This window comes from Hoplias malabaricus, chromosome 7 (assembly GCF_029633855.1).
Source record: "Hoplias malabaricus isolate fHopMal1 chromosome 7, fHopMal1.hap1, whole genome shotgun sequence".
In the NCBI taxonomy this organism is placed as follows: domain Eukaryota; kingdom Metazoa; phylum Chordata; class Actinopteri; order Characiformes; family Erythrinidae; genus Hoplias; species Hoplias malabaricus.
In genome coordinates this window covers 18474296-18502167 of record NC_089806.1, presented here as the reverse complement: position 1 = coordinate 18502167, position 27872 = coordinate 18474296, and the positions used below count along the sequence as shown (strand labels likewise).

Here is a 27872-nt window from a genome sequence, read left to right as displayed (position 1 = left end):
CACAAACTTTTCTCCTGTAGCTATGGCATAGTATATTGTTTTCACTTGCAGTATTAATTTGGACATCCTTAGCATCTCAAACTAATGGGTCTCATTAATATAAGACGATTATTCATTGTTATAATAATTTTAAATCCATGATGGAAAGCTTCTAGTTGCTTAAATTGCCGCATCTAAGTTGCAGACATGGCCTTCCATAGCTGCTGAACGTATGAAAGAAATGAATTTGTTCTTATGCTGATTTAGCCAGAGATTACTGTAGTGTAATTTAGTCTCTTGTATTGTTCAGCCCTTTCGAGGAACATCTTATGATAGGGTTTAACTGACATTTCCCACAGGTTTCACGGTTTCCGCGCTGCTCTTTCACTCGTCGTGTGCTTTAACCGCCGCCGTCGCTGTTTTAGGAGGTAAAGGTCGGAGTCGGTGTGGGGGCGGGGCCTGTGACGCAGGGCGCGGGGGGATATGTAGAGCGCTAATGTGAGAGAGAGAGCTGCTCAATCCCCGGTTCAGATCACTAACAGTCGGAAACGGGTAGTGGTGAAGGTCGGCTGTTTTTGTTTCCCCCAGTCTCTCTGTTTGGTGAAAGGCGACAACGCAGCGGTGAAGTAAGTGTTGGCGGCACGAAATATTTTCCCGCGGAACTGAGAAGAGCAGCCGCCTGTTTATGTCACTGAAACAGACGCTCCAGGTAAACAGACGGATGTGTGTGCGTGCGAAATTCATCATTATAACGCGTTTATCTGTAATTTAAACTACTGAACTTTGAATCTAGACATCTTATGCGATATTCACCTCACAGTGTTCTGGTGAACGGCGGTGTTAGTTCTTCTCTGATTTAAGCTTATTTTAAGTTTACTGACAGTTTTTGAAGTCGTGTCCATGAGACGCTTTATAACTGTACCACACTGATATGATTTTATGGTTATTCAACTCACACGATTTTTGATCGTGGACTGCTCTGCTCTCTTAGAAGCCCAACACTATGTTTTTATCCTGAACTATACTTTTAAGCATAGATTAAAATCCCTTCGTAAACTGCTTTAAAAATATACATAGTTCCTAAAGCGCTTTTATATAGCAGATATTTTCATTAAATAATAATAATAAAAAGTCTACCATTACAGTCAATTCACTCTGTGTTGTTGTGGACGGCTATGTATATTTATAAGGTGATCTGTAAAATATGCTTCCTACAAGTGTTTAATTATTGATACAGATGACATTGATTTATTGACTGATTTATAAACATATTTTACTGTAAGCTATATCACACTGCACTCCACTCACACGGGATATTTGTCATGAACTGCTTGTTTATAAGTATATCTGAAATATAATTTTGTGCTATAGAGTTATGGATCGAGATGACGTCTATTCATTGATTGCTCCTAATTCTTTGAGCTTTAAGATAAGGTTTATCACATTATTCAACTCATGCGATAATATCTTGGGCACTGAAATACCATCATTATTTATAATTCAAGATCCAATTTTTAAATATCTGCAGAATACTGTTAGTTTCAAAATTTCAAATTTCAAATCACTTTGTGATTGATTATATGGTTTACTCTTTTAGTGCGTTATTGGTCTGAGAAAGTTCACTGATCACGATAAAGTTTCCATGCTGTCCTTTCATACCCTGTGTTGTCCAAAGGGTGTTCCACTCAGACAATAAAGAGGGGTACAGAAATGAAAGATATTCACTGTCCATCTACATTCATTGTCCATTGTATCAGCTCCAATCACCATACAGGAGAGCTTTGCAGTTCTACAATTACAGATGGTAGTCCATCTGCTTCTCTGGGTACTTTCTTGTCCCCACTTTAGCCTGTTCTTCAATGGTCAGGACAACCACACAGCAGGTATGATTCCTTCTCTGCACTGCGGTGACACTGATGTGGTTGTATTGTGTTGTGTTAGTGTGTGTTATGCTGGTAGGACTGGATCAAACACAGCAGTGCTGCCGGAGTTTTTAACACACGGTGTCCCTGAAGGACTGAGAATAGTCCACCGACCAAAAATATTCAGCCAACAGCATCGTGTGTTCACAGATGGAATAGGGGACGACAAACAGAAACCTTGCAGCAGCAGATAAGCTACTGTCTCTGAATTTACAAGATGCACCAACGAGGTAGGTGTCTCTAACCGTGAACAGTGAGTGGACACTGTTTAAAAACTTGAGCAGCACTGCTGTGTTTGATCAACTAGTACCAGCGCAACACACACTAACACACTAGTGTCATTACAGCACTGAGAATAATCCACCACCCGAACACACCTGCTCTTTGGGGTCCTGACCACTAAAGAGGAGGGTGAAATGGGGATAAGAAAGTATGCACAGAAACAGATGGACTACAGTGGGTAACTGTAGAGCTATAACTTGCTCCTGCATGGTCAGTGGAGCTCATGCAATGGACAATGAGGGTAAATACAAGGTTCATGTTCCTAATACAATAATTGTTAAGTGTGTATAAAATATGGCATTACAAACCACATAAAACATGTTTCTTTTGTTATTAAAACATAGGCTACTGCTGAAAGTTACTATTTTTAAAAAAAAAATACATGTGTGTGCTGAAACATGCCTAGAGTCCACTTTCACTGTCATTGTGCTCACTGAGACATGCTGTCAACAATCACAGTTCTACTGGACACAACCCTAATTCTCACTGACTAAATCTGAGTATTTCATTGTCTGTTGTAGAATTAGTATAACCTAAAGTTATTACTGCCATTTGTGCTCTAAGTCACCACATATAGTAGCACACCCCATTCCTTTAGATTTCATGTGACAAACACATTTTATCATCGTGTAGTAATTTCCATTGTGTCTGTGTAGTACTTTATACTTTAGAATTGTGATTCAATCAACTGCACAGAAACGACATGAACAGTACATATCTCTAAATTAAAGACTGTAAGCCATTATGCCTAGGTTGCCTTGAAACATCTTGATTTATGGCTGTTCTTTGGACATCATACAAATTCCCTTTGCCTTGGAACACAAGATACTTGATTCATAGAGGTGTTCTGTCTGACAAAAATAGACTGAAGGTCGATGCTTTAGGCTGAACTGTTTTTGTGGTCTGCATGGTGCATCTTCCGGTAAATGATGAATGCTGCCAAAGTGTTTATTATAGAATGTCTTAACATTTTTAAAATTGTGCTTTGTTACTCAGTTGACAGTGTCATTACAGTTTAATAGGTGATTATTTGTTTGCAGTTGAATCAAGAATGTGAGTTATGAACCCCTATTAAAATAGTGATGTTATCTTCTCTTTTTCACTTCTTTCACATTATTATACATTTTCAGATAATCACAAATAAAACTGAACAGAACTGGTTGATGCTTACAAGTAACTAAAAGATTTGGAATGTGACACACCTTTCTCATCAGGGTTGGAAGTGCTGTAGGTCTGGTTCCCAGTCCTCCTCTTCAGGGAATGGTTTCCCTCTCTGCCTCTCCCTTATCCTTTTTCCGCCTCAGAGAAAGGGAGTGAGGGAAGCTGGAGTGGGGGACAGCACCATGGCCTTGGGCTTTTGTTTCTGGTATGCAACGCAGAGTTTCCTCAGTCTAAAACTAAACTATCTTCTTTTTAATGCTGGCATTTTATGAAAGCTGGAGCTGGAGATAAATGCAATGTTTATGTAAAAGTTATGCATAAATGATGATGTTGCTTAAATATATTTTATTCATGTGAATGTATATACTAATTAGAAGGAACCAAATATAAGCCGTTTTTAAATGTTGGTAAGACTTTAATGAAGATTTTTGTCATTACTTTTCTAGTAGCACCCATCATAAATTACATCTTTTACAGCACCAAATTAAACCAGAATGCATTTAGTGTGAATTGCCATTGGGGGTGGGGTAGGTTGAGTCAAGTTGAGTCTTTTCCATTTAAGAGAACAGAAAATCCATTAAAGTAAGATGTAGGTTAGGGTTAGTTAATGAAAATACAATGCAATGATTATATTAATTTGAGTTTGTCCCTCTGGCCATTTTGCCATCAGTGCTTTCTCATAGACATTATGCACATATTAACATCTGAAGAAGACAAAATTAACACACAGTACTTGAATTTCCCCTTATGGAGGAGTGTCTGAATACTTCTCTGCAGAGTGTATTCTGAATGTAGACCTGAATGTAGATGTAAAACTGATTATTGACTTATGCCTTCAATTCAAGAAAACCTCTGAGTGTGCTTGCACACCACAAGTGATAAAACTGCCCAGTTGCCTTGCTGATGATGTGTCACTGGTGGGCGTGTCCAGCAGCATGAGGGATGCAGCTCTGGACTGAATTGCATCACAAAGCAAACCACATTTATAAAGGAATAGCAACCAGTGTAAGAGTTAATGTGTGCTTTACGAATGGTTATTGCTCTATTAAGACACTTGCATCACTATAAAAAATCAAAAAATATTTTCCACATCTCCCATTAAATCCACCTACAGTAATTCAGAATGTCATTTTGTAATACAAAACCTGAAATCGCAAACCTGCAAATATATTTATATTATTTATTTATGCAACAATAACTGAAGATTTTTTTGCCTAACTCAAATATTCACTGTAATTTGGGTATAATGTACTTTATCACAAAAGTAACTAAACTTAAACATGTAAAGCACATATTATTTACTCTTTCAGTTGAAATAAACAGTAAAGGTATTGTTGTAACAAACAACAAAAGCTATGTAATACGTACTGAATACTTAAACTTTAAACAAGTCTGGACACAGTAATTATGAATCTCTTCTTTGTTTATTCAGCCATATCTTGGTATGTCATATTATTTGCCAGAACAAGTGAAAGAGTGTAAGAGAGTGAACAATGGCCAATATATTGTCTGACTGTATATGTTCCTTTTAGATTTATGCTGCAGAAATTCCTTTTTTCATGTGTGCGCTGTGTGCACGCTGAAGATTAGTTGCATTTGAAAGCACTTAGCAGGAAATTGCTTTCAGTGTTCACCTCACTGTGTGACGTATTGAATATGGAACTCAGCTCTTCTGAAGGCTAGAGCTATTTTGGCCTGACACCTCAACATGCTTTTTTACAGGTTCCAAAGTCCTTGGCAGCCTTAGATCAGTTTGCTTCTTGTTGATTGTAAGCATTTTCTATTCAATAAGTAACACACGTGTACACTGATGATTAAATTTAGAAGTTATTACTTATGCCAATTTCTGTCTCTTTGAATTAGTCTATAGTCTTTGGTTACATTATAACTCTGCTTTAATTTGATATACTGCAAGGAAACTGGAAAGTCAGTTTTCCTCTGAACCTCTGCTTAGATTAACAATTTCTATACCTACAGCTGCCAGCGGTGCATGGAAAATTAAGTGACTGGCAGCTTTCAGCATTAGGGTATATTATTTTGCAGTTTTGGGAAAGATTTGCACAATGATACAACCTTCCTCATTATTTATATTATTAACAGGGGTTTCTTAGAAGAAGAAGAAGAAGAAGAAAATCATGACTTGGATTTATCATTCACAGCTCTAGCACATTTCCAGAAAATTGAGAAAGTTTGTGAAATGCATTAAAAAACAATTCTCTAGAAACTCAGTCTTTGCAAGTAAAAATGGGTCATGGCTTAGCAGCTTTTGCATGCAATGAGTAAGCAGTTCAAAAAGAACATTTTAATCAATGCGAGTTAAAAAATGTTTAGGTTTTTCACCATATACATGCTACATACATGATATTGTGAAAAGACTCAGGGAATCCCGAGAAATCTTAAATGAGCATGGCCTTCTAGCCCCTTAAAAAGCATCGCATGAGGAACTATCATGCTACTATGGTAAACGGGAATGGGAATTCTTCACAAATCCTTTGTCACTTAACATGTGCAACGTGAAACTCTGTTACATAGCGAGAAAGCCATACATTAATTCAGTGCAGAAATGGTGCCGTGTTCTCTGAGCTACTCAAAAGTGGTCTGAATGACAGCAGAATTTTGTTTGTGTTTTTGAAAAAGTTTTCTGTGCAAAGGTGTAAAAGTCAACATCTGTCATAGTTTTGTTGGCTCATCAGTGACCGCGGCATGAGTGACTTGCATATCATCGATGTTTAATTAAAGACACACATCTTAAAAAATAGTACATTTACAGGAGAAGGAAAAACCTTGTCAGTGTAAAAAGATCATTTCAATTGGTCTATTCTTTGTGAAATTTTTACACCGTGTGAAGGACATCTGCTATGTTCAAATCATGTAATAAACTACAAAATGACAGATCTGTCTCCTATAGCACATTGTGAAGAGGAGAATTGGACAGTGCTAACCATGGACTGTTGAGCAGCTCAAGTCTTGTATCAAGCAAGAAATGTACAAATATTCCACTTCCAAAACTGCAACAATTTGTCATCCTCTATTCCCACACATTTCAAAAGTGTAATTTATGGCAAAGATGATGTAACACAGGGGGGCACGGTGGTGCAGCAGGTAGTGTCGCAGTCACATGGCTCCAGGGACCTGGAGGTTGTGGGTTCAAGTCTTGCTCCGGGTGACTGTCTGTGAGGAGTTTGGTGTGTTCTCCCCGTGTTTGCATGGGTTTCCACCAGGTTATCTGGTTTCCTCCCATGGTCCCAAAACACACATTGGTAGGTGGATTGGTGACTCAAAAGTGCCCGTAGGTGCCCAATGATTCCAGGTAGGCTTCGTACCCACCGTGACCCTGAATTGGATAAGCGGTTACAGACAATAAATGAATAATTCTTATTGATTCAAGTTTGGTGAAAAACATAGGTGCTAGCTGTATAAGTGTACAGGATATGTGTGATTCAAGAATGTTATACTCTTCTTTGTTTGACACATCTATTGTTACAGAATTGTCAAGAGTTTTATCCAAAGTCATGTAAAATGTCACTCATTTCTTCAGCTACCTCTGGTCCTGTTTGTGCTTTGTAGACTGCTTTTACTTTTAGTACTTTGTCTAATTTTTCCCCTTCACTGACATAGTGTGCTGTTACTGTTAGTTAATGATCTTAGGAAATACTTGTTCAGTTGTCACTGGTCAAGGAATCTTTGCTAACAGTACTGAGCTCTGTAATTATATTTGACGTTTCTACCTTGTACCATGCAGGGATCAGCTGGTTAGCCAAAATATCTCTAGATATATTGTATAAGAATGCTAATATGCTAACTGGGCTGGAAAACAGCATATCAGATTGAAACCAAGTAATGTATTATATGACTCACTGGTCCTGGCTGTGGAACCAATAAACTGAATCAAATAAAAACATTTTTAATGTTCTGGAACCAGGTTTTGATACACATTCCTATTTATAAACATTTCTCCTGTAACTATCATTTAAAAAATTGTGAATGCAACATTAATTATTTTGTGATAGACCTAGGATTAGGAAGTGGTATCAGTACTTATTACTTATTACTAATGCAGTCCGTTTTCAGATTTAATTATCTTTGTGTGTTTACAATAAAATTAATGAGCTCAACCAATGAGAACTGAAGAAATCTTTTGTGCACATGTTCTTTTTACATTGCCTGCATATCTGTCTTCCACTTATTCTTTTTTTTTCTCCCACACTCTAGATGAAGGGCAGTGTAAGGAAGACATTGTAGTCCTTTGGTCAGCGTTCCTCCTGCACAGCATTACACATGAATGACTTATTCTCCTGCTCTCACTACTCCTGCCAATCAACACTGATGATGTGATAGACCTTCTCAACTGCTGCAACATGTCTGAATCCCCAGAGAGAGATGCTCCCCTGCTGCAACTTCAGGAGGTGGAGTCTAGCAAAGTAGGAGGGCAGGTGCTCTCACCGGTCTTTAACTCCTCCCCTTCTCTGCCCATGGAAAGCCACCCTGTCTGTATCCCTTCGCCATACACAGACCTCAACCATGACTTCCCCACCCTGCCTTTCTACAGTCCCACTCTGCTGGGCTACAGCAGCGGAAGCCTCTCTGACTGCCCCTCAGTACGGCAGTCTCTCAGCCCCACTATCTTCTGGACCTCTCATAGTCACATGTCCCCACTGACCCTGCACCGTTCACAAACACACGTCCAGCAGAACCAGCTCAGCAGTGGAGCCTGGCAGGAGCTCACAACCCATGATTACCCACCTGAGGAGAACAGGTACCGCTGCCTCCTACAACATGAAATCTTTATTTCTTTACATATTCAAGGGATGCTCAATGATATTTGAATTTGCCCTTTTAGCCGTGTAAAATTGTTCTGAACAATAGAAAAAGTCCAAAAAATGAAATCATTTCATTAACTTGAATTCAGTGTTGTCATTTTGGACATGCACGTTTTTGTGGTAACTGGGGTAAATATCTGGATTAGCAAATGTTTATCTTAGTGTGCTGTAGCAAAAAACTTTATCTCGATATTTGGACATATGTGCAATACACAATTCATTTATTCATCCATTGAGCCACTTTCTGTAATCACTTCATTCTTTTCAGAGTTGCAGTACAATATTTGAAATGAAGAAACTATTGAATATTTGTGCTACATTTAAAAATTGTTTACCTGTTCACATTTACTGTGTTAAATCTTATTTACAGGACATAATGTTTCCTTGAATGAACACCCCCCCCCCTGCATTTTACCCCTACAACATAGTGTTCCATTTCTTTGTAATGCTAACCTGTGTAACCTGTGGTAGACTGGCACCCCATCCAGATTGTATTCCTGCCACACACCCAGTGATTCCGGGTAGACAGGAGACCCACCGTGAAACTGAACAGACATGCAGTTACAGAATGAATGAATGATCTGTGTAAGGCACATGTACCAGTATGGGCATGGGAAGACACATGAAACTTATCTGATATAAATATCAGCCTCTAATTCCTATTTGTGACCTTACTTAAAGGAACAGCTTAAAGGAAGCGTTTTCCCATTGTCCTACTAAATCAGCCAAGACTAACGAAGGACGTTTAAGACACATTATTTGTCTTGGCTGCAAGACCAAATTGGGGAAATAGTATATAATTGATTTTTCATTGAAATATTGCTTTGAAAGAATAATGTAAACCGAGCCTTCCCTGACATGATTTATTTTTCTCTCTTCTCCAGCAAACCAATAGGAAAAAGGTCAGTGGAGTGTGATGAGAACTTTAGCTCTGTGGAGAATAAAACAGACATGCACTATTGTGCTGTATGCAGTGACTATGCCTCTGGTTACCACTACGGCGTCTGGTCCTGTGAAGGATGCAAAGCCTTCTTCAAAAGAAGTATTCAAGGTAACAAGCTCTTGAATGAAACTTGTTAGAGAAGTGGGAAACCTTCAGAGCCTTGTTTTAAGTTTTTATGTGTTTCAGCTCTGCTACAGATTGTAGTAGCAATCTTATTTCATTCTTAGGTTTGTGTCAGAACATGGTTAAACTCTTAAAAATAGAAACTTTGTCCAATCAAAATTCATAGTAGTTAAAACAAATCTAACTCTTTCATTGGGACTTCAAGAGCTGAGCTGAAGGCCTAACATGTCTGATTAACTGCTAAAATACCAGTTTTTAGAACTATGCCACTAAGGGTGGTAGACTAAACAGTGTGATTCAGACTGATGTTAAAATGGAAAATGCAGGTCAGTGCCAGGGCTTGTTATTGCAATAGCCATTGTACAACTGCTTATGGATTACATATTGATAGAATTGTTAGAATCCCACTGCCCCATTAGTTGTGCTGTAACATGATATTTTTCCCTTCATTTTGACCAGAACTGAAAACCAAACTCTAATAATTGCATGCAAATCCTGACAAACTTGCACATACACATGTGCTTAATTACATTAATGTTCATGGTACAGATGACCCTTTTCATTGTCATTACAAAAACTGTACTCTGTTTTGTTTACCAAGCTCCCCCTTCAACCCTGATGGGTTTGTTTGCACTGGTTATCTTTGTCACACTGACCTGGCAACTTCTATATTTTAACCAATTCCTCTGATTAGGACCCTAAGTGAATGCATTTTTTACATAAAACAAACAAAAATAAGTTTAAATAAATGAATGAATGAATGAATGAATGAATGAATAATAAAACTCAATCTCACACAACCACACATCACACAAACTGAGAACTCATTGTCCTAATTTGCCCCCACACCTCAGCTGTCTTAATAAGGTGCTGCTGTTATCTGTCTGGAAACTTCATGTTGTTTCCAGCCCCAAGGGCTTTAAGAAGCACATCATTGTGTTCTCTATTAAGAGTTTACCCAGTAATGACATTGTTTTCTGTTTTTGTTTGTTTTGAAAAGGTGTTCTCTCAGAGTTACTCTTTAGCTCTTGTGCTCTTTTATCCTAGACACACTATACATACAAAAGTCTCCAAATACACGTTCTAATTAGTAAATTCTGCTACTTCAGTATGAATGCATTGCTGACACAGATGTTATTTTGCACACACACCGCTTGATTAATCTTAAACCAAAGGCATTGTGAATAGAATGGGACGTTCTGGTGCAGCTGCCCATGAGTCTATTATCAAACTGCCCAGTGCCAACTGTTTCCTAGGGGGGTTTAAATCACCTTAAAATTTGGTTATGGTGCTGTGGAACTACATTTTTGGAGTGGACCAATAGCCCTGGGATGTGTCAGAGAGTTGTTTGGGGTCCAAAACTAAACTTCTAACATTATAAATATAATAATTATAATTATCCCACTTTGAGGGGAAATTTAGCAGTCACAGCAGCAAGACAATAGAAAGAAGTTAGAAATATCTGTACCAGACAATAAATTAATATATATATATATATATATATATATATATAATGTTTCTTCAACTCATCTCTTTTGGTAGGTCTAAGTGAATGCCACTGCTCTCACATATTCTGTCTCTTGATAAGGCCATAATGACTACATCTGCCCTGCAACCAACCAGTGCACCATTGATAAGAACCGTCGCAAGAGCTGCCAGGCCTGCAGACTTCGCAAATGTTATGAAGTTGGAATGATGAAATGTGGTAAGCGTTTATTTGCAGTTGTCTTTCTCAGTCTCTCTTTCTTCCTCTCTCAGTCTAGCTATGGATCCATCCATTCCATAATTAACATTAATTTTGAATTCATTTGAAACTAATGCAGTTTTATTCAACTTTTCAAAAATAAACCAGAAGGAGATTATTAAAATTTACCAAAGATTGATGTGTCCAAATATTTTTGGTGATAATCAAATCTATGTGCCTGTATATCTATTTACCTGTTTTTATCTGATGTTGATCAGTCTGCAGCTCTTTGTCTGTCTGTCTTTCTCCACTCTCTCTATTTTAACTCATACTATGTTTCATGAAGTCCAAGCTTAAAATATGGACTTTGTCAACTTGGTCAGCAATTCTAAAAAGCAATATACTGGCCTATGAATGATGATATGGTAATTGTTTATTTATTGATATTATTATTCATGGTGCGCACACACACACAAATAAATCATGCAGTTGTCCTGAATGAAAATAAATAATGTGATTTTTTTAAATTCATTCATATATTTATTATTTTACTTTTTTGTTTTTTGTTATAAATGTGTGGATAGAACATTGTGGCAAAGGTGAATATCTGAGATAGATTACTCAGTTATAAAAATAATTCATTAGCTCCAAGCTAAATTAAACCTCTGTTGCTGTGGAGATGGATTTGTTGCCATCGCTGCCTGTGCTATGCTTTTATCTGCCAGCTTTCATTCTTAGTGCAGTTTGATAAAGAATTATGGTCTATGGAATATATTTTCTTCTCCACCGATGGACGCAGAGAATGATCATTTACATTTGTTCCTTTTATTTTTTTATAATATTCCCAATCATATTTCATCATAAATTTTTGTACTATTGGGTGGTAAAAATTAAGCAGATTTATTTGCGTTTGTGTTTGTGTATGATAGGTATGCGTCGAGACCGTGGCAGTTATAGTCGTGGAGGCTCACAACAAAGGAGAGTGATGCGTTTTCCTGCCAGAGCACTAACGGCCAGACAAGCAGAGCGGAGAGGAGCTCCACCCATCAGAGTCAAAGAGGTTTTTACTACAACACTGAACCCGGAGGAGTTCATCGCACGCATCATGGAGGCGGAGCCACCAGAAATTTATCTGATGAAAGACATGAAGAAGCCCTTCACTGAGGCTAGTGTCATGATGTCTCTCACAAACCTTGCTGACAAAGAACTCGTCCATATGATCACCTGGGCCAAAAAGATCCCAGGTGCGTTTATATGTTTGCCTTTTTGTGGACTTCTCTTCCATCTTGCACTTGGAACCACAAGTGGATGTTCTATGGATTTTTCTTTTCAGTGTTTAGTTTACTGTAAGTCCTGTACCAATTAGCTTTATTTAAAGAAATAATCATTTAGTTACGGCCTATGTTTGTTTTGTAATACTCATATAATAATGTATTAGTTTTAACATTGCTAGATGCATATTACAATGTTCTTACACGCCCAAATGAGTGGAGAAAGCTATTAGTGTTTAATTGGAATGGCATTTGGCTTTTCAACTTGCATGTGTCCCGCTCAAAATTGGAAACTGCTGCATTTATGTCCCCCCATAAATGACACCATTTGGAGTGGTATTTATGTTTATGTACTTTCCGTCTGACAAGTACTTCAAATAATCAATGCTCTAGTGACCATTTATTTTCTGATAAAGTGTTTGTGTTTATATGATGTTCCAGCGTACGTAGAAAAAAATTTACTTAGAAAATTACAGAGCAAACTATAGGAATTTGATGTATGGTTTGAATACCTTTGCGCTATTAGCATCAATATCAACAACGAAGAACTTGAGGTGAATGAGGTAGATAACTTGACTTGCTATAATTTATTTCTATTTATTATTCATATATTTTATTTTATTTATGTGTAATAATATTTTGTTGGCACACAGTTCCAGGTTGTGAGTTTGAGCCCCAGCTCAGGTCATTGGTCTGTGAGGAGTGTGGTGTGTTCTCCCCGTCTCTGCGTAGGTTTCCTCCTACAGTCCACAAACACACATTGCTAGGTTGATTGGCCATGCTAAATTGTCCCTAGGTGTGAGTGTGTGGTGCCCTGTGATGGACAAGTTTTGCCCTGTCATTCGATAAGCAGAATTGGGAAGGCTGAGGGGAGGAGTTTGGGCATGGTCCAAAATGAATGAGTGAATTTTTGTGTTGGCTGTAACTTTTGTATCTAAAGGCTACATTTGCTAGTACAGACCACGCCATGAAGCCTGAAACGGGGAGGTGATTTCAGAAGTTTTTGCAAAGGAATTCAGAATGCTAGTCATTCAGTGCTACAGAATGGTCAGGTTGAGAGGTAGTTTAGTCAAGGGTTTGGTTGGTGCCCTGGATTGTGAGTAGGTGAACGAAAAGGGGTTAGTGTGTCCAAAGATACCTGCCTTTAGTAAACTGGTCCATTACTGAGTGCCATGTGAGACAGTAGAGGAATAGCATTAGGTTGAGTCAATTGAACATCCTTTATTGACGGAAATTCTGGCATGAAGAGGGATGGCGTGATTGATAATTTGAGTCTTCTAAGTGCAGCAATAAATGGGTAGTGGTTGAGCAATGCAATCGAGTCATCTGAGTTGATTTTAAGACAGCTAAGGTCTTTGGGCCAGCAGGAAGTGGATTAGAAGCTAATGTGAAAGTCATTGATTACTACAGAGGGTGGCATTAATGAACTGAGATGTCCCTAGTTGGCATGTATATTATGACGGTGCCGTTCCAGTGGCATAAAAGGAAGCAAAGTGTTTGGGGGGTGAGAAAGGGTTATCTAGAGGGATGACAGGTGAGGCAAAAGAGGAAGCCCCAAAAGGGGAACTGATAGTCAGCAAGACAGGGGAGAAGGCAGCTCGTCACACGGGAGCAAACCCTGAAAGAGACAGAATCTGATTGGTGCTGAGGAGCTCAAGCCTGGTGGCAGGGGAGAAATCTGACTTGGAAGAAGGTTGGCAGAGATGCCTAGATGGTGAAAAGCAGGTGCCAGATGAGAGTCAGCATGTGAGAGGGTGAATTGAGGCTGTAAACGTAGAGGTTGGGAGCAGCAGAGCCTGCAAGGAAAAAGGATGGGCTGAAGGTCTGTGGTAGGAGCAAGTGTGAACTAGGGCTGGAAGCAGCGTAGCTGTGAAGCAGGGAGGCAGGAAATAAGATCCACAGCAGGAGAGACTGTGAGCAGTATAGTAGATGCATAACACTGCTTGTTTGTGAAGGAGAGTGCATAAGGACTAAGGTCCACAGCAACTTCTGAGCAGAGAGCACAAGCTGCGAAGGGGGCGGTGCGGTTGCAAAGCGAATGGTGGGAGCAAAGGTCTGCGGCACAATCTGATGGGCTGTAAAGGTAGAGGCAGGGTGCAGCAAAACCGCAAAGTGGAGGGGATTATGATGAAGGTCCATATCAGGAGAGAGCACCTGAAAAGAGAAAGTGAGAGTTGTAAAGTTAGAGGCTGGGTATGGCACAGCTGCAATGTGGACGAACATCCACAAAACACACAATCTGTCTGGTTAGAGACTGGGGGGACGAGGGGAGGGTGGGATGATGACATGGGTGAACCGACAACAAATAAGCCGTGCTGTGAGGAGAATGTGTTGAGTGCCCAGAGTGCAGGGCCGGACGCAGGCCTGCAGCACCGCCTAGAAAGGGGTTCTGGGTGATCCCTGGAAATATCCATGGTTTTGGAGGAAATTGATTAGCTGTCTACAAAATGTGTGTAAATGTTTTTTCTATCAATGTGTTTTTGTCTGTGTAGGATTTGTGGAGCTCAGCCTCTTTGACCAAGTTCACCTTTTAGAGTGTTGCTGGTTAGAGGTGCTGATGTTGGGACTAATGTGGAGATCTGTTGATCATCCTGGGAAAGCTCAGCTTCTGCCCTGATCTCATCCTCAACAGGTACACTGTGTTTAAATCTGCTCTCGAGCGATTCAGGGTAGAGAGAGAGAGAGAGAGAGAGAGAGAGAGAGAGAGAGAGAGAGAGAGAGAGAGAGAGGAGAGAGAGAGAGAGAGAGAGAGAGAGAGAGAGAGAGAGAGGAGAGAGAGAGAGAGAGAGAGAGAGAGAGAGAGAGAGAGAGCGAGAGAGAGAGAGAGAGAGAGAGAGAGAGAGAGAGAGAGAGAGAGAATTCCAAAATATGGCAAAAATATATGGAAGTATTATTGCAAAATCTGACCATTGTGAAAGACAAAAATATTTTGTACTCTCATGTGGGCAATAAACTTGTTGTGGTTACATTCCGACCAGTTAAGAAGATGAAGATATAAACTCATTCAGTGCTTGTAACCACTATACACAAGTCTCAGTAGTTTTCTGTAATGCGAAACTTACACGTTTGCGGTATGTGCTAAATTAAATATGCAAATGATCTGATTTTTAAATATGTGTAACATTTGACAATCTGATTGTAATTTTAACCTTGTGTTTTGAATCTGACAAGTAGATTCATCATTCACTGGTCTGACAGAAATCTGGACAGGCAGACAAGAATTAATGTGGAGCTCTAGTTGATATCTAATAGTGGATTTTTGGATTTTGATCAGTGTTTTTCTGTTTAAATAGTGACAAGATTGAAGGTCATAGCAGAGCCAACAAAGAATAGAACAGTTCTCTCAGTGTTTGTCTTTGTGTGGGTGAAAGGTTGTATGATTCAAATGAATATGTCAAAAATAACCAGTACATCAGTCATCTTTTTTCCAGTATCTGCTACATGCCAAGCCCTTAGTATTTCAATAGAGAGATTTGCTGTTTTTTAGCCTGCTCATTTTTGTTCATTACATTTGACAATCTGGCCAAACTGTAATTTAAGCTGTTTTTCTACGCTCTGGTAGTGTAACTCAGTGGCCTGGTAAAGTGAAAGTGAAACATTATGCTCTTTTCTTTTATGCAGGTAATTTGTCAAAATTATAAAATCCATAGTAAAATGATTTTACTGCATTCATAACCTGTCTCTTTCAGGTAATACCGAAGGGATTCTTGTCTCACTTTTACAGCTTAACACATTTTCTCACTACCAAAATATTTATTTTCTTTGTAAAAGCTATTTCCTAGAGAAATGGGACTTGAAAGGTTTAAATGTGTTCTCTGCCCTGCAACTCTCTTCTTTTCTTAGAGCTGTTAATGATGTTATGGCTCACACACTCACATCTCCTTTCTGCACTCACACTGCACCTTTTTTTCTGATGGACCCTTCACTAATAGTTGTTCTCAGATCTAATTGGCATACACAGAAAAAGATGCCATTTTCTGCTCATGTTTTTGAGGCATGCAGTGTTAAAATATCAGTATCACTGTTTGTTTCAAAAGGTACTTCTCAAGAACTGTGGGTCATTATTAGTTTTATCCAGAATGTGAAGACTGCATCTTCAAAATGATACAGACTCTAAAAAACAGAGGTTGCAAGGAAGCAATACATCGCCGTTGTTAAAACTATAGCGAGGTCCAGGTTCATGTTTAAAGCTGATGATTATTTGTTGATGAGCAGGGATGAAAGCAGCTGTGTGCAAGGCTTTGTGGAGATTTTTGACATGCTGCTGGCAGCCACGGCCCGATTCAGAGAGCTGAATCTGCAGAGAGAGGAATATGTTTGTCTCAAGGCCATGATCCTCCTTAATTCCAGTAAGTTTTGTGTGTGGTCCTGATACCTAACATAAACAAATTCTGAGATTATTCTTAAATGAAGAATGTGCATGCATGCTTTAATTATGTTTAAATTTATTTAATTATTCATTACATCATTTATTAATTGTGTGTATTTGCCTTTTATATAAAAGAGTATTATTTGTCAGAAAACAGTCCATATTACTGAATTAGAAAATTTGATAGCAGTACAAGCAAGCACATGTTCTTTAATAATTTCACACAATGAATAAACATGGACAGATTGGTAATTGCTGTTATTTATAAAGCTCATACGGTGCAACTAATGTTAACAATTAAAAAGGACCATTATGGGCCTAATTGCAGTCTTTCTTTTCTATAAATATAAAGCCTTGCTGCCATTTTACAAGCAAAGAATTTTTCCCACACGAAACATGAATGTTAGTTTGACTGCTTGACATTGGTTTCATCAAAACATGAAAGCATTTTTATGACCTAATAGTGGTAGCTGGCTGCAATCAATCCTCCTTTTATGCTAACATAGCATATTAAACTATTTGAAGAAGAAGCAGTAAATGGTTAAATGGGTCAAATTATATGAAAATATATCTGGAGCACCTTCCAACACACAAAATGTGAACGAAGACACCTTAGACAGTTTTGGGTTCCACTTAAACATCAGAAAACATGGAGTGAAATTTGTTGTCCTAATTTTGCTTTGCTTTCCCCAGTCACAACTCTAGACTGGCATTTACAAAGAGGAGGTTAAACAGAGCAAAACAAACACAACCAATGAAGAGAAATAACAATAAGAGAAATAAGAAACAGTTTTTAAAATGGCAATTAAAAATAAAGAGTGACAAAGCCTAAAAAAACAGCCTCTGCTGCTGGCTTCTCACTCCTGGGTACTCCTGCTAGGGTACACAGTGGCTCTGAAACAAGCTGATCAGATAGGGGAAGAATTGTGCTGTTTTATTTTTGTGGCATTTTGATGAAAGCACATAAAGACCCTAGAGAACTAATTTTTAAATGTAAAGCTGGATGTAACCAAACCATACCAATGTTGGAACAAGCTAGCTGAACAAGTTTCTGAACATAAGTGCAAGGTTTATTTCTTTGCTTTAAAGGGAGACTAGGTAGTACTTTTACCTTAAAATGACAGCCTCAAAATTATTGTGATGTCATTGTAACTCTGGATTCAGCACTGCAGAAACTGCACTATGTAACGTTAAGAGGGACATAGAAATTCCTCCCCCTTCCCCCTTGATTTCAGCACAGTGCCGTAAAGTGACTTATACACTGCAGCTGTAGGGGGAGCCCAAGAGCAAAAATACAAAATCTTACCTAGTGTTTCTTTAAAAAGAGTTACTGTTTCCACCTTTTGAAACAGGTTCATGGATAAAAGTGATTGAAAACTTCTCCATCTGAAGGTTAGCAGCGTAGTGCTCTTGCTTGACTGCCCACATGACTACACATATACATATAATTTTAACAACGACTAAGAGAAGCAATTGCATGATAGTATTTTACACAAAGTGAGGAGCCGTGTGTGTGTTTGGGATCACAGTGTGCTGTGGAATCTGGCTTTCTACCATGGCTCTATAACAAATGGTCTTTAGCCAAGGCCCATAGATCTTTCAAATGTTTTACTGTTATTCTGTCTTTAATTGAAGGGAGTGTTGGCCAGGGTAACCAGGAGGATCACTCACACACTGTAAATGTCTAATGAGTACAACATGCATGGTTTGATGCTCTTTGAACATGTATATCAGTTTCATTTAAAATGCATAAATGAGTAACAGGCAGTACTGTGATAATGTTGTGTATCTTGGAGAGATCCTGTTTTATTCCTCTGTGATTCCTCTAAACCTTTTTCGTCTGTCTCTTGTGCACTGCTCTGTGCTTTACACTGAGATCCTGTAAAGCTGCACCATCTGTTTTTCATTATCAGTACAAGTGACACTTTAAGAATAAACAAAACATGATATATTTATTCTGCTTACTTGGCAAATCCTTTGGGCTTTGTATTAGCATTTTCTAAGAAGGAAGTACATTACTCTGGTGTAACTGACTGTGTGGCTGTTACAGACATGTGTCTGAGTTCGGGTGAAAAAGGAGAGGAACCCCAGAGCAGAACCAGGCTGTTGCAGCTGCTAGACTCTGTGACTGATGCATTGGTGTGGGCTATCTCTAAAACAGGCCTTAGCTTTCAGCAACGCTCCACACGCCTTGCCCACCTGCTCATGCTGCTCTCACACATACGCCATGTCAGGTACAGCACACGTCTGCCACACTCCTAGAAGATAAAAGAGCAGTTATTTGAACTGGTTGATAAAATGACAATAACTTGTGATGTTAATTAACTTGTAAAAATCTGTAGTGCATTTTAGAGGATTTTTCCCCATAATATGTGTGTTTAATCTTTTATTGATGCTAGAACTCTAGAAGAAGCCTAACCATTAATATATATATCTGCTTAAAGCAGTGGAAACCATGAGAGTTTAGGTGTTAAAATTCATTCATTCATTCATTATCTGTAACCGCTTATTACATTTTTTTTTATTTTGTGTACCATGTAATCGTTATTCAAAATTCAAACATTCTCAAACCATGCCTTTTTACAGTTACAGTGGCATAGTATTAAATATGAAAATGATCTAGTAAAAAATCCAATGATCTAAAAATGATGTATTAATATGCTACATTCATGTTTTCTAACATCAAAATCACCATCTTTAAATTGTCTAAACCATTAGAAACTATTTTAAGAATATTTACAATTAAGGGATTTCAGTCAGTTTTTTAAGAACATTCCAATGGGTTCTTATTGAAAGCTCTTTATGCTCTTGATATTGATTAGCATTTAGCAGGGATTTTTAAAAAGTTTTTATACACCTAATTGAATTTGTCTGAATGAGCATGAGAGTCACATAGATATTATTATTAATTTAATGCATCTGCAAACATGAGCTATGCCTTTAGACATTTAGACACAATGCTCTGTGTTAAAATAGATATTATTGTCTATTATATCTTGGGACAAATAACTCATTCTTAAACACACTGTCTACAACTGTGGGGAACTGTTCTCTCTGTTTTTTTACTGTGCTTTGTGTTTTAACGTAGAATGGTACGTTTGAGGAAGAAAACAATTTTCACTTATCTACTAACATTAGACTGGTTTCCAGTGAGAGCTAGCAAATAAAATTTTATGAATTTTATAAAAATTGTTTTTGATAACAATCATCAATGTTGCTTTTAAGTGTGCTGCTTTCATAATTGTAGTGTTTAGACTATCAACATGGGCATGTAAATCAGTTCTATTTGTCATCAGACCTCATCACTCAGAGCTGGATTTTCCAAAGGATTTGTAGAATTAAGATTATAATTAAATTGTAGGAAACTGGGCCCAGATTTCTTTCTGTAATCTAGTTTAACATTCAAAGGTCTTGATAATTCAACTGTTTCATTTTCTCATCTTTGTTTTTCTGTAGTTAATCTGTTTAATAATGTGCACCGATTGAGTAATCTGTCTGCAACCACTATTTTCTTTCACCACAGCAACAAAGGTATGGACCACCTCCACTGCATGAAAATGAAGAATATGGTGCCGCTATACGACCTGCTTCTGGAGATGCTTGATGCTCACATCATGCACAGCTCACGTCTGCCTCAGTCTAGCCCTAGAGAGACTTCTGTTCCCAGTGTCAGCCCCCAAGTACAAGACACCTACAATTGCTCTTCTCAGCAGTGGTCACAATCTGATGTAGACAGCCCAGTGGAGCTCAGCCAAACAGGTAAATACTCCTACTACAGAGTATACAGGTCACACACTTTAAAAACTATTATTTTAAAGAATCTTACAGCAAGTGCCTTTTCCTATGTCCTTTATATTTAAAAAAAACATTTTATATGTGAATCATCTCATTGAACTGACTTAACTCAGTAACATACGTGCTAACTCAAACACATTAAACAAAACACTCCACAAGTGCTGCTGTTCAGTAGTTTGCATCAGAGACACCATTCGCACTATTGACTCGGCATGCCTCAATGTGCTGTTCAACCCTGGTGACTTTTCACTGCTCCATTTGCACAGCTCCCCTGCAAAATGTAGCTTGTGATGTCACAAAACCAGATCTGTAATTTTATGTCAGACCATTTTGGACCTGTTTCTTGTGCAGGACTGAAGAGAAAATAAACATTTGCTTCTTCATCTTAAATATATCAAAACATAAATCACAAGTGTTATATTTTGCTAATGTATTTGTTTACATCTAAAATGTATTTATATTTAAAGATAAATACTGACCCCTAACAAGCCTGCAAAAGATAAGAAATTTCAGAGCAATCTCCCTCATGAATTCCATTAAAAAAATTTTTTTTCATCTAAATGTAATTTAGAGCGAGTAATTTTGTTTTTATATTTAAAGGGAAAAAAAAGAAATAGGCGAATCCTTTTGAAGGAGAGATGCCTGTAATTTCACAATGTGCTGTGAGTTTATTTTAAAGTGTCTCAATAGTTTATTCATTGAAACATCTTAATTTTGTGAATTAAAATAAAATAGGCTATATGATCTTACTTTAAACATATATATATATTCATGATTTCTGTCTCACGATACCACCTCAAGGGTTTTAAGAAGCAAAAAGTGAAGTAAAAAATAAAGATTTTAAACTATATAAAACACTTCCAAGTACTGAACTGTAAACATTTTGCACTTGACCTATTAGAAGGCTTAGAACAGTGCCTCTCGCTGGACTTTTTCATTGGCCACCAACTAAATGAAGGAGGCTTAAACCTCTTCAGCAAACCACAAGATAATTTTATGAGCTGGTGTGGGTCTGATAAACACCAATGTGCTCACTGCAGTAAAATGGAGAATTTACAGATGGTTAATTTGTGCCGGGTGTCTTCATTTAGTTATAATTGACAAGGCTCTCTGGCCAATCAATATTCTGCAAGGTTTACACATCACTGAGCCACGTAGGTGTCCAACAGTGGAAAAGGGCTTTGTGTCATCTTATAACCGGTAGACTAATGTCCCCTAATAAGACAGCTACAAAGATCTATGAGGAGGAGCATCACCCGGGACTGTATCAGTTGTATGGTTTGAGGCAATTAAGAGGCAAGTTATGTACATTTTAATAGTCTTCTGAGGCATAGAAATACACAATCTGAATGCAAATATGAATATATTGTATAGTTATACAAACAGACACACCAAGCAAAGTAATTCACAATACCCCACCCACACAAAGCCACCAAACAGACAAACCCCGAATCAACAGTCAACACAAAAACACTCAATATATACAAAGTGGTTAAGGTCCATAGGCTACTTTGCAGTTTCTTATAGTAGGCCTCTGTAGTAGTTGGGATAGTCAGTCACTCTACAGTCAGACCATTCAATCCGAAGATTTTAGGCTACTTCACCACTCCCCATTCTTAGTCAAGCGATCCAATCGGAGTAGGGGAGGGCGGGACTGGTTTGTGAACGAAACGCTTCTCGAAATTCTATCTAAGCTCTAGAAAAACTAAATCCTGGTCGTTTGTGAAATTCCGCCCGGACTAAGTCTAAAAAAGAGGACATGTCGTGTTAAAAGGACGTCTGGTCACCCTAGTTTCCTATCCAGGAGATTACCAGCATGGACAGTATGAAGACCATTCTCTCCCTGCTTCCTGCTTGGCTAACTCTTTTTATACACAGTCCTAGGTTACCTCCCTACTGACCCCAAAAGGATGGAAGAGGAACTGTATCCAAAATTGGCTAGAGCCTAGCTAACTGGTAAACAGTTTGGTTACAGTCTTTTCAATAAAAATATAGTTTGGTCTAGTGTATAAACATTACATTTTCAACTTAACCCTAAGTTAACTTAACCTAACTCTAGCCTGTATGAAAAGTATTGCTTTTTTGAGATAACCAGCACACTCCATAAATATTAATAGTATAGTATAGTGCAATTCCTTATTGCAGTCATTGCAGTTTATTATTAGAATTGCTATATAGTTAATTGCCATCAATCAAGACGGTACAACCGTACATACCTGTTTTACTGCAATCCCATTTTTTTGCCTTATCTGGGCAAAGGTACTTGTGTTGTAATTTATCATCTTGTGCACTGTTAGGGATTAAGAGGCCACTGGTCACTTGTCAAATCTTGCAGGTTTGGCTCTTCAGACTGAAAACACCATTCCAAACAGTTTTTTTTTTTGGACAAATTTAGCACATGTATTTCACCACAGTCAAGCAGTCTGTTCAGTTCATCAAAGTTTTACAAATTCTGCTAAAATACTTAAAATACTTGCAATGCTCGTGTTGTCCCATCAGCTGAGTTTCTCCAGTTGAACAGTGTGTGCTGAGATAACGTGCCAGCAGCCAGAGTTCAGCAGTGATTACACAAGTCTAACATTTGATGAACAGTGTAAAATTATGTCAGTGTCTTCTCCACGGTGGACTTGTATTTGAATGATAGTTATGGGCATCTGATGCAGAACTCTGTTGATGAAAGTGATCAGTAATTAAAATAGTCTGGCCAGATGTACAGTTGTGTTCAAAATAATAGCAGTGTGTTTAAAAACATTAGTTAAGCACAAAATCTTAATAGCAGTTTTTATTTCCATACATTGGGAACATTGCATACTGTTTTCCAAATCAAAACTTGAAGAGAAATTTAAATACTTTTTAACTACTTTACAGAAAATACCAAACGATTAACATTGGGCTGTTAAAAAAAATAGCATTATCTGCATTTGTCTTTACTAACTCAAAATATGTACTGTGAATCCTGTGAATCACTAACCTAATATTTAGTTGAATAACCACAGTTTTTTTTAGAACTGCTTCCCATCTGTGTTGCATAGTGTCAACCAACTTCTGACACCTGTCACCTGGTATTCCAGCCCAGGATGCTTTGACTACATCCCACAATTCATTTGCATTTCTCGGTTTTGCCTCAGAAACTGCATCTTTGATGTCATCCCACAAGTTTTCTATCGGATTAAGGTCTGGGGATTGGGCTGGCCCATCCATAACCTCAATTTGGTTTGGTTTGTTGGACTGGAACCAAGGTTTTGCTCGTTTACAAGTGTGTTTAGGGTCGTTGTCTTGTTAAAACACCCATTTCAAGGGCATTTCCTCTTCAGCGTAAGGCAACATGACCTGTTCAAGTATTCTGATATATGCAAACTGGTCCACGATCCCTGGTATGCAGTAATAAGGCCCAGCACCATAGTAAGAGAAACATGCCCATATCATGATGCTTGCACCACCATGCTTCACTGTCTTCAGAGTGTACCGTGGCTTGAATTCAGAGTTTGGGGGTCGTCTGACGAACTGTCTGCGGCCCTTGGACCCAAAAAGAACAATTTTGCTTTCATCAGTCCACAGTATGTTTCTCCATTACTCTTTAGGTCAGTTGATGTGTTCTTTGGCAAATTGTATCCGCTTCAGTACATGTCTTTTTTTTAACAGTGGGACTTTGCAGTGGGACTTTTTCTTGCTAATAGTTTAGCTTCACACAGGTGTCTTCTAACTGTCACAGTACTCACAGGTAACCTGAGACTGTCTTTGATCATCCTGGAGCTGATCATTGGCTGAGCCTTTGCCATTCTGGCTATTCTTCAATCCATTCGAATGGTAGTCTTCCGTTTTCTTCCACGTCTCTCTGGTTTTCCTCTCTATTTGAAAGCATTGGAGATAATTTTGGCTGAACGGCCTATTATTGTCTGCACTTCTTTATAAGTTTTACCCTCTCCAATCAACTTTATAATCAAAGCTCGCTGTTCTTCTGAACAATGTCTCGATTGGCCCATTTTTCTCAGGCTTTCAAGGAGAAATGCATGTAGATCATGTGCTGGCTTCACCCTTAAATAAGGGACACCTGATTCACACCCGTTTCCTCACAGAATGATTGCCCTCACTAATTGAACTCCACGCTGCTATTATTTTGAACACACCCCTTTCAATTAATTATGCAAATACACAGACTCAAGAGCACGCATATCATGAATGCTGAGTCTGTTGGTTTTCTAAGAATCTACTGCACCAACTGTTACATTGTTTGTCATGTGGTAATATAATTTATACCAAAAACAGTGATTATCTGGTTAGTCAAATTGGACTGCTATTATTTTGAACATAACTGTACAGGCTTGTGTTCTGTATGTACACTGGTAAGCAATTGTCTAAGAGGGTTGTGATGCAAAGAAAAAAAAACTTGGGGCTGTTTCTTGAACATGGATGAAGTCTTGGGCTAAGATGCATTGCTAAGCATGAACCCATACTAGTCTCATTCATTCATTGTCTGTAACTGCTTATCCAGTTCAGGGTTGTAAGGCAAGAACACACCTTGGGGTGGTGGGTGGTGCCAGTCCTTCACAGGGCAACACACACACACACATTCACTCACACACTCACGGACACTTTTGAGTAGCCAATTCACCTACCAGCATGTTTTTTGTTTTTTTTTTAACTGTGGGAGGAAACCGGAGGAAACCCATGTCGACACTGGGAGAACACACCAAACTCCTCACCCGGAGTGGGACCCACAACCTCCAGGTCCTTGGAGCTGTGCGACTGCTACACTACATGCTGCGTCACCATGCCTCCACACTAGTCTCAGATTAGTCCTATTATGTGTCTGAGTGAGATGTTTTTTGTTGTATTGCTTTATACTTCTCAATTCTTTCTTTTTTTTTTTTTCTAGTGCTCAAAAGTGACCTTAGTGTTGTGAAGATGGATTAAAAGAGCCTAGAAAATGAATGTTTTTCCCAGTCTTGTTACTTGTGGACCAGGATAAGGTCCACATGGAGAGAATGGAGGCTCTATGAACTGAACACAGATCACCTGTACAAAGCCTTAACCTGTGTGGTATTGTGAAAACGAGGATGACAGAGGTAAGCGTTGCTGGAAGCCTTTTCAGTTGTTTCACATTCACAGAACTCTGCATACCATGAAGCAAAACTAAAAGCATTTATTGTGAGTCTTTCTGAGCCTTTCTTTTCTAACCTTCACAAAGCTGAGCTTTCCTCTTCTGCTGGTGTTCTTCAGTCTTGACTATGTCTGAATCACACTTCTATAAAAGTGACATCAGAGTTACAGTTGCACTGTAACATTTAGAGTTATGGTCCCCAAACAGGTTGTAATCACCATCTTGTGCCTGTGTATTTTGCTATTCTGAGGCTTTATAACTGAGACGCTTATTTACAGGGTAAATCAAAGACCTCTGTTGTTTTAGTCTGCCGAATATGCACTTATGAATTCTAACAGACACATGTAAACCTTTGGATACCCGTGGACAAAAGACAATTTGTGGACAATTTTTTATAATTTTTTTGTTTGTTTGTTTTGTTTTTTAAATTGGAAATTAATTAAACACAAAATTGTATGTGCCAGTTTACTTCTAATCTGTGTGTAGTTTTTATGTAACACATCAGAAAAAAATAAACCAAAATGTTAAATGTGCCATGCCTTTTTCCACAGACCAAATTTTAGGTTTTATTTTTTATCTACAATGATAATTAACTGTTTAGTGCTTTAAATGATTGAGTTCTTTCTAGAGGATGAATTAATTTGTCACAAAGTAAAGTAACAAAACATGTCACTTGGCTCCACACGAGAGTGGTCAGTGTTTTGTAAACAAATTCTCATACTTTTTAGGTGCATAGAATGTAATTTTTTGTAATAAAGACGGTACAGTATGCAAGTACTCTATAGCTGGTTTAGAAGACAAACTATGGAATTCTGGTTCTCCCATTTAAAAAGTTATTAATCATATAGTCAAATAAAGTTTTCCATATTAGCGCCTGCATTGAACGATGGTGCTGCAGGTTTTGTCACTGTCACACAAGCTCCACACACACACACACACACATTCACTCACATAGGGTCCAGGGCGGTGGGTTAAGTCCCTGTCTCTGGTCACTGTCTGCAAGGAGTTTTGTGTGTGTGTGTTTCTCCAAGTTTCTTTGGTTTCCTCCCACAATTATTGATTTTACAAAGCGTCCATAGGTGTGTAGGTGTGTGTGTGTGTGTGTGTGTGTGTGTGAGAGAGATGGACTATGTGTTCTTGCTTTGTCCCCATAGTCTCCGGACCCACCATGGCCCTGAACAGGATAAAGTAATTACAAAAAACATATGAACGAATAATTATGCCATGCAGCCTAATACTACTGAGATCTGATCCCTTAGCATCTCTATAATTCCTTTTTTAATCATGCTAAATGGCTATATAATTTTTCAGCTGGATTTCTCACAATACATTCTCAGCCGAAGCAATGATGCTGCTGTGAGAAATCCACAAGTTCAGGTTGTAACACAAGCCAAATGATCAGTGTAACAATTAAATGCACATAGTTTTAAATGAGAGGCACATCACTGTCCTGGTTTACACTTTCAGTGTGTGTTTGGGGACATAGAAGACTACACTTGGCAGCTTCTACCTTTGACACATCAGCATTAAAATCTTTTTACACTTTTGAAATAATCGTTCCTATCTGTGGCCTGCAGGCGTCTGTTGAGTGATCTACTGTGCTGTTCTTAGCTGTTCTCCATCAGAATAATCACTGGTGGCAAGAATATTGTGCCAAACAAAGCCAAGGTTTCATTATTTGTTTGGCTTTTTTATATAAATATTAAATTCATGAGGAATGTACTGAACTGGGAACATTTAGATGAATAAAATAATGCATATTTTCTTTTTTCTGGGGGAAAGGTCATTCACCTGTAGTGACTCTGCAGAGATTATGAAGGTTTTATACACTTTTTACATTGACTTTCATTTATACCCAATGTCTGCTGCAGTGCTTTTATCAGATAACACCATCAATAGCTAGAGTCAGGAGTTCGCAGACAAACATGACAGCTACTGATTTAAAATCTAACCGAATGTGGAAAGTGTATGGAGTTGAATGTGCGCAGGTTGGATTTCTTGTGTATCATGAAAATCTTTTTTTTTTTCCCTTTTAAATAAACTGGAGAATAACAATGTTATAAGAGACAAATTGTTCATCTTAGAAGACTCACCTCACTGAATAAACTGTCATCTTTAAAAAGTGTACTTGTTTTTATATTGGTACTTTTGTGATACCCTGTGGCCAGTAATTTAAAGCATTATGGTGTTTGTCCAGCTCTAAATATTGTACACCAACATTGCATCAGTGCCTTGCTCTCCACCTGTGCTTGCTTTGTGAGATGCTGTAATAAAACCAGTTTTACAGCGTTTGTTAGTTACGTCCATTTCCTTACAATCATGTGGTGAAAATGAATATAAAACACTGGCTGTTGAATAAAAACTTTTATTGCCAAAATAAGAGAATACGTAAAATTAATTTTCAAAAATGCAATACACACAA

At 38.2% G+C, this 27872-nt stretch overlaps 1 protein-coding gene across 1 annotated transcript; it reads left to right on the top strand.

The window, feature by feature from the left end:
- Window positions 1-482: 482 nt before the first annotated feature.
- On the top strand, window positions 483-27728 carry esr2a (estrogen receptor 2a). Its single transcript, XM_066677820.1, is given in 11 exon segments — window positions 483-688; window positions 7557-8100; window positions 9049-9215; window positions 10819-10935; window positions 11844-12158; window positions 14678-14778; window positions 14780-14817; window positions 16401-16534; window positions 18605-18788; window positions 20078-20313; window positions 25226-27728. Coding segments are annotated over 10 exon segments (1728 nt in total). The 5' UTR covers window positions 483-688; window positions 7557-7702; the 3' UTR covers window positions 25264-27728.
- Window positions 27729-27872: the final 144 nt, after the last annotated feature.